At 36.6% G+C, this 10378-nt stretch overlaps 1 protein-coding gene across 1 annotated transcript; it reads right to left on the reverse strand.

Annotated features, from left to right (window-relative positions):
- Nucleotides 1–6399: 6399 nt before the first annotated feature.
- On the reverse strand, nucleotides 6400–10066 carry LOC113360624 (probable LRR receptor-like serine/threonine-protein kinase At3g47570). Its single transcript, XM_026604115.1, has 4 exons — nucleotides 9236–10066; nucleotides 8147–8429; nucleotides 7768–8048; nucleotides 6400–6516 (listed from the first exon to the last, which is right to left on the reverse strand). Exons 1-4 carry the CDS (start codon nucleotides 10064–10066, stop codon nucleotides 6400–6402), a joined length of 1512 nt encoding a protein of 503 aa, XP_026459900.1.
- Between the last annotated feature and the right edge of the window lie 312 nt (nucleotides 10067–10378).

Raw genomic sequence — 10378 nt, forward strand, 5'->3', positions numbered from 1 at the left:
GTAATGTGATAGACAATGTGGCTAAGTATGGATGATAATGTGGTTAAGAATTTTATTTTAAATACATTGAAACATTTTTTTGTGATGATTTTGTGTATATGTGTTTGTAGATGTATTCCAATTTTTTTTTACGTATTATGGATGAGAGAGTACCGGTTTATTCAAAAGATAATAGTGAACATACAATGAAACTCCCAACGACGTTAGAAGAGAGGAATAAACCAAGGAAACGACGAAGTAGCGTAAGCAGTCTTTACGAATTGTATACTCAAATTAGCAGATTCCCACGTGCTAGAAAAATTGTAGACGAATGTGGGTTTGGTTCCATTTTCAAAATTCATTATACAAAACTACAAGACAACTGCCTAACTAGTGGTATATTTGAAAGGTGGTAGCATACCACCAATACATTTCACTTCCCTAGTTTTGAAGTAGTTTTACTCCATTAGACTTCACACAAATTACCAGAATTCCTATTGGCCTAGGAACTCCCATATTATTGCAAAAAATGAGTATTGACTAATTACATCAGATTGGACCCGAAACCATAGATTGTTTGCTCCCATATATAGACGCGGCAACTAGCACAAGAAGAGGGAGAGGACAAAATTTAAGAGAAATAAGAGGAATACAAGAAGTTAGACAAGAAGACCTAATCGACTTGAGAAAAAAATGTTGCGACTAGAAATGGGATCAAGGTTAGTTTGATTAAAATGTTTCTTGACCATAGACCCGAGACAACAATGTTACATTTGAGGAACAACTTGCAAGGTGGTTTTTGATGTGGTGTTTTGGGAAAGTCCTTTTCCCAAACAAGAATGATGTTGTTGAGATTCAATGGATACATATAACAAGGGATTTGGAACTGCTCAGTTCTTATGATTGCGGTTCGGCGTTGTGCGGCCGTATGTTATGGGGCTTGAGTACTGGAGTAACGAGCCCCAAGGATGATTTGCGGTTATTTTCATATCCATTGATGGTAAAATTTCATACCCACAGATAAATTTACTTTCTTTACTTGTTTATTATTTCTTACCGTATAACGCAATTAGTCGTTAATGATATGTAATAATGTTGCAGCCTTGGGTTTGGGTATATTTCCGATGTCTATTTCCCTTTTTTAAGGTCGGAACATGATTTGGTTCATTATCTGTGGCCGACGGGTAGGTTATGTGATGAAGATCAAAGAAAGTTGAATAGAGGCGCACAAAGTGATGCCAATTCCCGTTCATTGGTTGTTGTGCACAACAAATAGACAACTTCTCGTTCAATTCTGTATTATGGTCGTTGTAGGAGGACAGTCAGTGGAAAACAAACCCCGAGGTGGTAGAAGCAAAACGAATCTCTGAAACACGGAGGGTATTTTACGATCCTTTTGGTCACAACGCGTTGTACTTGGCGGAACAGTGCTTCAAGCAAGTATTGGAATCACAATAATACCGTGCAGCACGTAACACCTTGCATTATGACGAAGTGCAAGATTATGCGTACAAGTTGTGGTAGAGCAAGATGTCAATTGGAAAGTACACGGGTACAATTGAACACCAAGGAAATAGAGATGTGTATGGTAAGTAAGATTCCGATGCTTTTGTATTCGACCAACACCGCCTAGGAAATCCACGTACCCTCAAAAGTTGGAGCTAGTCGATCGTCATATCTTCCCTTATCCACCAACAATTCTTAAAGCTCGAATATGCGGCCCAGATATTTAGGTTGTAGATGTGCCTATTGGAAGGGAGTATTTGGATCAGTATCCTAGACCCAATTATAATGTCAATCAGGGTAAACTGTGAGTATCATGTCTTCTAATAATTTTTATTATTATTATTTGTGATTTATTTACTTTGGTGTTGTCACCAAAATTTAAGAATTAAACTTATTTTGGTGTTTACAGGATATGTGATTCGAAGCATATATGGTCTCGCAACAACAAAATATGTCTCTACAACATTTTCATTTCGACAATATGAAGGAACTACAATCTAAAATCCTTTATGGTTCTGGTTTCCGGGAGAGGTATGACAGAGACTATCTAGCACCATATACATGTGAGTCATCCACCCCTGGGCAGTCTCGTGATTCGAGACCGTCGTCTTCTTCTTTTGTGCCAAACAGTCAAAAAGATGTTGTCTACCATCCTTATAATGCGTCTGAACAAATCAAAGTACAACGACGTTCCAAGATCAGGGTAATGAACAAGATCCATGGTTGCAAATGCCGGAGACGTATAATCGAAATAATTAAACGTATAATTTTTCAAATCCTTTTAGCGACTTTTTAAAATGAAAACAACTAGTTTTTTTACTTTTTAACGGCTATCTTTATGTTTTATATGTACTGGTCATTTTCACTGTATAACGACAATTTTTTTTTTTGAATTCTATATGCTCTCATCATATCTCTCTATATAGAAAATCACTTACCAAATGAAGCTATCCAAACAATCATTTCTATTTTGTTTTATAAAAATGAGATTCACCAAAGAAGAAGATGTTGCTCTTGCGCAAGCATGGATTGAAGCAAAAAACAATATTTTGAACATAGATTAGAACACTAGCAACCAAATCTGAAAGAATGTATTTGAATTTTTTGATAACATATCCGGAAATCCAAATGCGAGAGACAAAAGAGGTCTTAGAACTAGGTGGAGCAAGATCAACAAGGAGGTCATCACTTTTGTCACGATTCAGGCCGAAGTTAACATACGTAATCCTGGAATGTCATATGAACAAAGCGTAAGAATTCTATAACAAATTTCTTTTATTTCCTAAAATTATAACTATTTTAAGTTAAGTTTCTTTTTTAAAATTTCAGAAAAATGCTGCTCATTTAGACTATCTTAACCAGACAGGCGACAACTTTCCTCATGATGAATGTTATCAGCTATTGAAAGCAAGTTATGATACCTACAATCCCGTCGAAATATAGCTTTATCGTGCGAGATGTTCCTGCATCATATGTTGATCAAGTCTTCGGAATAACAATCCTGAAGAATGATTAAATGTTAATGTTTTATCTTATATTTATGTAATTTTATGCCTTTATGTGTTTCCGCATTAGATGTTAATCAAGTCTTCGGAATAACAATCCTGAAGAATGATTAAATGTTAATGTTTTATCTTATATTTATGTAATTTTATGCCTTTATGTGTTTCCGCATTAGATGTTAATCAAGTCTCCGGAATAACAATCCTGAAGAATGATTATATTTGAATGTTTTATCTTATATTTGTGGAATCTTCTGTTTTTATGTGTTTCTGCATCAGATTTTCTCCGGAATAACAATCCTAAAGAATGATTATATTTGAATGTTTTATCTTATATTTATGTAATCTTCTGTCTTTATGTGTTTCTGCATCAAATGTTAATCAAGTCTTCGGAATAACATAGTCGTTACAAAAGATCCGCTTGGTATCAGAAAATAAAATTTAAATTATCGTAACTAGAAATATTAAAATTAATATTACTTAGAAAAGGGAAACTACATTACTAGAACTGGAGCACGACCTTATTTAAAAAAAAAAACAATGAAACTAAGCTATTAAAAAAAAACGGAACTCAATAACTTTAAACTAAAACAAACTTTTAATTAAAACTGGAATTGATTATTTCCTTGCCTCTCTAACTGCTTGGCCAATATGACATTATGTTTTAATTCAAAGTACTTTCTTGCGTTTGGATTCAACAAATCTAGATTCATTTGCATTATTTCCCTTTCTTCTTTCTCTCGATTATGTTTAATTTATTGTTGTGTTGTATCTAGCAACCTTTCCATAATTTGGTTTTATTGTAGCTGATGAGGTGTGACTGTCATTCGGGATTATTTTAGATAATCAAAAAGTTTACTACCCGCGTCGCTCATTTGGGAATCTTGCAATGAGGGTGTAGCGGGTGTGCTTCGTCCAGAGCCCCTTTTCGTATCTGTGGTTTTCTTCCCAGCTTTTGACTTATGTTTATCGTATTGTATTCCACCATACGACGATCCGGGTATTGTAGTTTGGTTCGTACTAGGAGTATATCCTTGTGGAAAATGGATACCGCAAGGGACATTAAAAGCGTTGGTACCGGGAGTATATCCTTGATTTGAAAATGGAGTTTCGACAAATTGGCTTGAAGATGGATTCCGAGAAGCTGAGGTTTGACCATAAAACATACTTGAGATATTTCCAACATATTGAGATGACAAAGGACAAGAATCCTAATCCATATCTTCTTCTACACCCACTTCTACATTTGGAACATCTTTAAGCATTTCATACTCAGCATTTCGGGTAAAGATTTTTTTGCACATTTCAAAATAAAAAATTTCTTCCTTATCATCTACATCAATGTAATCAAACCATTAATAAGATGTACATAAATTAAATTGTTACAAACAACATACACAATAACTATGATAACGTATTTAGATAACATACCCGGTTATTAAGGTCCAAACACGGATCACAGCATTGACTCTTGCAACACAATCAGAAAAATGATACACTTCCGATTTGATTACGCTAAACCTATTACGAACACTTTTTATTGTGCGTCCGTGTTGATTCCCGCCACAAGCTTCTACAAATTTGTTAAAAAGGGTTTTGTGTAACTCATTCATATCTTTAGATTTACTTCCACATAGAAAACAGTAAACAATAATAATGTGAAAATCTTCCAAAGTACTAAATCTCGCTCTGTGTTTTTTTTTTGCCTTTTGAGGTTGCAACACTATGATGAGAAGAGCAAAGGAAAATTTAAAAAACTCTTAAAGAAGATAATTTGAGAGATTTAAGTGGAAAAAAACTATTTGTAAGAAGAGGACTTGGAGTGATTTGAATAGAGAGTTAGAGTTGTATTTATAGAGGTTTTTTAGAAGTTTTTGATAATATGATCATTGCGATCCGACGGTGGAGAGGACAAAGCCGTTATGAATGATTGATGGTTAGGATGGGGTGTGGGAGAGGTGTAAAGAAAAAAATGTCAAACAACTAAATTTACGGATACGAAAACTCCGTTACCGTCAAAAATGCTATGGAAGCTGAGTACCCGTCTCAACTGCCATACGGATACTCAGTTTCCGTAAAGGAGAAATTCTGACGCAAACTGAGTATCTGTCACATTTCCCTTCCCTACTACCCGGATCAGATGTGATCCACCTAATAGGGAAGGGAAGGGATTTCCCTACTTTTGTAGGGATATGGGAGACCATAGTGGTTGCCAATTTGGATTTTTCCTTACAAATGAGGGATGGGGAAGGGAAATGGGGCACCATAATGCTTGGACTTATGATGCGTTTGGATACCAGAAGTAGAAGCAAAAACATTTTGCTTTACAAGAAATTGATTTTTTTGCTTCTAAAAGTCATCCTGAAACTATGTATCCAAACTAACTTCTAAATTTTTTACTTGAAGAAATCAAAAAACAATTTATGGGTGTGTATCCAAACAGCCTATTAAAAACGCAATGTAGATGGGTTTATATCCTTCCACATGGCCGTCTTAGACGTGGGGCACGAAAGTCGTCCGCCCTAGGCCCAGTTTTGGGAGGGGCTCAAAAAAATTAAAATGCTCGGTATCTCTCCCTTTTAAATAAGAGAATTTTCATTCAAACTCCTCAATTGAACATCCAATTGCAAAATACACCCTATAAACTAACTAATTCTATGAAACTCCTCATTCTCTAATTTTGTCTGTTAAGTGGCCCTTTGACCGATTTCAACAACATGATGTATCAATGATGATTAACCCCTTGCAAGCCCTAATTTCTTTTGGGATTTTTAAGAAACTGACACACTTGCATATCCCGATTCAAGAAAATGCCACCTTTTTTCCAGAGTTTATTAAATGCCACAACTGTTAATAATTCTGTTAAGGCCCACCAAAGTTAGTCAATTTTGTTGGAACGAGTCAACATCTTACCGGAAGAAATTAAAATTTAATTGGAATTACTGTTTTACCCTAGCTGTTTTCACTGGCTCAAATTCCTTGTTTATCTCGACCTTTAATTCGAGTCCTAGCCAATGCCAACTGAGCCTTGTACTCAGCCATTGAGCCATGGTTAACAGCTCCTCAAACAGAACTGCCGTTTCTTCGACTGACTCACCCAAACCAGATTAGAATTTGAACACTCCTTCTTGTATGCAGTCGATATCATGGCTAACCATCAGTAATGAAACCTGACAGATAACTTAGTCGATACCTCAATAATAAAGAAGAATTGAGGGAGAATTGCTCGTTCAGGCTATTATTCAAACAGTTCAAATACGTTTTGCTGGTGATACCCATATCAGCTACTGTTGGTTCATGGAATCATTCTATCTTCTTCCCTGCGATAACTTAACATTCAACACATACCCATAACTCTAAATCATTCAGTTCATAGTCACAGCAGCTTGGTGGAATTTGCAGGTGCAGAAAGTTATAAATGGTGCTGATTGTTAAATGTGACAGATGAAATGCACCTCTTAATCATCTCTTTTTTTTGCACATTAGTTGTTTGTGAAAGATCCACAGCCAAATTTCCATCGCCTACAACCTGTTTGCATTAATAATCACGTATATCAGTTGCAAAGGTTTTTCATCTCATATCAGTGTGTTGTTCTTGAATTTTGTTGCGAGTTGTATTAGCATAAAAGCACCAGCAGAACCATTAATGGCGGTATAAGCCATATGAATTATGTGATTGATAAGTTAACTAATGATCAATTTCGTTTTTTTTTAATCACTTTCTGAATCCAGCATTGTACCGGTAAGTATTGGATTTTAAGTAAATATTGGGTTTTGAGAATTGGGGAAGAAGATGAAAAGGAGCGGTGATTTGAGTTCAGGGTTTAGCTGTGACTAACGATTTAAATCGGTTATGGCTCAATATGATGAGTTGAGGGTTTAAATGTCTTTTACTACGATGAATAACCGCCACCTATTAAGTTTTATTAAGTTAACTGTTCTTTGAAAATGTGGAAAAAGTCAGATGCTAACTGTTAAGTTTTATTAAGTTTTATTAAGTTTTACTACGATGAATAACCCAGATGCTAACTGTTCTTTGAAAAAACGAGATGGAAAAAGTCAAAAACGTGGCATTTTATTAAGTTTGAAAAAAACGGTGGTAATTTCTTAAATGTGAAAATGAAAGTGTGACACTTTATTAAAATCCCCATTTCTTTTTCCATTCTCCTGTATACGCACATCATCATACGATTCATACCCATCACCAGGTTCCCTCGATAGGATGCACCAAGTATTTTTGGAGATTGTATTGCCGATCTTGTTGCTTGGTTTGAAGATGGTAGTTGTCTTCATGACAACCTCTGTTATTGTTGTTGGTGCTAGTTGTTTCTTAGTTATTCTTGATTTTTTTTAGATTTTAATATGCAGAAGCGTAAATGAGTTGTTTTACTGATTGTCATTTCTTACTTTTTCATTTATGTTTTTCTCATGTATATAAAGAAAGGCCAATTTGGAAGTGTTCGCCCCGAGCCTCTGAAACACTAGAGACGGCCCTGTCCTTTCATACTGGCTGTCTTGAAGACTGTCTTCATACATTGGTTTTGAGAGATTTCCCAGTAGGCTTAGTTCTGAATTTTCTATGGAGTTTCCCAGTAGGCTTAGTTTTGAGAGATTATATATTACGAGGATGTATGCAGGAGAGCACACATAATCAAATTCCAAGGCGTGTGTGCCGATTAATTTACATTTCTTTTAAAGGAAGAGGGGAAACCACAATGTGTGCCGATCCATCAGAACACGTAACACAAAGTCTAATAATCCTTGTCAAAGCCTAGCATACCCTGGTCGCCATCTCACCACTAATTAATTCTTCTTCTTTGTTGTAGTCGTCGTTGTTGCTATCATCATTACCTTGTAGATGGAGAGGGACAAGAAGTATGTCAGGATCAATAATCTGCATCACTTGATTGGTCAGAAGAGACGTCTTAGCAAAGGTATGAAGACTTGACCCATCCTTGAACATGTCATCTGTCGGTCGCCTTCCTGTAAACATCTCCAGCAACAGGATCCCGTAGCTGTAGACATCTCCATTTGTTGAAACCTCCCTGCCCATTCCATACTCTGCAATTCAACAATGCAAAAAGCTTAATGTACGTTGCGTTCAACAGTTTCGAATGTTACCATTCAAGACTCTAGCTAAGCGAAAGAAATTTTTCTACCTGGTGCAGCATACCCGACCGCGCCCCTTATCCCAACTGAAGTACTAGTCGTATGATATTCAGATTCAACACTGATAGCCACTCCACCAAGAAACTTTGCATGTCCAAAATCGCTAACATGACCATTCATATTATTGTCAAGCAAAATGTTGCTTGGCTTAAGATCACGATGCACAATTGGTCTTTGGCAATGGTGATGAAGATAATCTAATGCAGATGCAACATCAATGGCAATATCTAGTCTTTCTCGCTTGTTTTCTCCAAAGGAAAATGAATAAGACGCCTAATATGATAACAAAAATGACTACTGCAAATATAATCAGAAGCAGTCTCATTGAAGGAAACTCTTTGCTGTGTTTCTTAGCGGCAGGTGTTGGGCAACTCGGCAAATGAAGCAAAGATATTCCTCCGCAGAGGTTGTTGTTTCCGAGGATTGAGAATGCACTTATATTATCGAATATGCCTTGTTTTGGAACTTCACCTTCAAATTCATTAAAAGACAGAATAAGATACTTGAGAGTTACAAAGTACGTACTCCAGATACTATGGAATTTGACCAGATAAACAGTTGCTTGAAAGGTCTAAATTCTTGATTCCCTCGATGCTTTCTAAGAATGGAGGAATGACCCCTTCCAAAAAGTTACCACGTAGATTAATACTTTCTAATCCAATACAATTTCCCAAGGAACTTGGAATGTTACCAGATAATTGATTATGTGAGAATGTTATAAATACCCTCCATTTTGGTTGACCTTGCATAAATATCCCCGAGGGATAAAAAATAAGTTTTTTTGGAGTCAACTTGAGAAAGTTGCTTCCACATTTTGGAAGCAACTTGTGCCAGTTGCGTCCACTTCTGGAAGCAACTTGTGCTAGTTGCTTCCACTTTTCAAAAGATAAAGGTATTAAAATAAATTGAATAAGGCTATATTTTAAGGGGTGGATTTTGAGAGGTATTTAAATAATGTTTGAAGGTAGATTACGAGTTAGGAGATTCCAAGATAAATCCAGCTTAACAGACAGCGAAGAAAGACCAATGAGCTGTGGTCGTACAGTATCACTAAGTTGGTTTTGTGCAAGGTTCAGTACCCGTAGTTTAGGACAGTTGCCAAGATTTGGTGGAATTTGATCTTGCAATCTATTTCTGTCACAATAGATTTCTTCTAGTCGAGTACTGTTGCAAATGTTTGATGGCATCTGCCCAGAGAGTTGATTTCCTGACATTGCTGCAATCACAAGATTTGGAAGCTTTCCAATGAAAACAGGAATACTGCCAGTAAGCAAGTTGTTCTCCATGGCTAATCCGTTCAAGCTGACAAGGTTTTCAATTCCTGGCGCTATTTTTCCGAATACGCGGTTTCCTCCCATGTACAATTTGGTAAGCTTGGTTGAGAGGCTGGCTATTGAATCAGGCAGTTGCCCACTTAAATTATTACCAGTTAGTGCAAGTACTTCTAAGTGACTACAGTTTGACAATGAAGTGAAAAAAATCAAGTCATCTGCTTCACCAGTTCCGAGCTGATTCTCGCCTAAACTTAGTCTAACAAGATCTTGCAATGATCCCAAGTTAGGCGGTACGTCTCCAGTGAATCGATTGCGAGAGAAATCAAGCTGAGACAATCTAGAAACATTAGATATGGAACTTGGTAGTGAGCCAGAAAACACATTCCCACCTAAAGCAAGCGTTCGAAGATTAGGAAGAGTATTTCCAAGGTTGGATGGAATGGATCCATGAAGTTGATTGTCGGCCGCAGCAAAAAGATATATCGACGAAATGTTAAAAAGTTGAGCCGGAATAGTTCCTGACAAATTGTTTCCTGAGACTTGAAAAAACTCTAATCTTGATAACTTGCCTATCTCTGACGGAATGTTGCCGTATAGATTACTGGATGACAGAGATATTACAATGAGAGCCGACATGTTTGAAAGCGAAGATGGGATGGCTCCTTCGAAGTAATTCAGCGACAGTTCTAACACAACAAGCTTAGCTAGGGAACCAAGCTGTGTGGGAAGTTTACCTGTTAGTTGATTCCCGGTTAAAAATAAATATATAAGCTTAGTGCAAGAGGTCAGATTGTTTGGAATTTCTCCTTGCAGCGAATTATTAGTCAAATACAGACTGAAGCCGGAACAAACGGCCAAGTTCTTGCGGGATTTCACCATTGAAGCTATTGTTACTTAGCCTGAGATTTTGTAAGAATGTAAGGTTTCCTATGTGTGGAGATATCGGAC

This window comes from Papaver somniferum, chromosome 3 (assembly GCF_003573695.1).
Source record: "Papaver somniferum cultivar HN1 chromosome 3, ASM357369v1, whole genome shotgun sequence".
Taxonomy (NCBI): domain Eukaryota; kingdom Viridiplantae; phylum Streptophyta; class Magnoliopsida; order Ranunculales; family Papaveraceae; genus Papaver; species Papaver somniferum.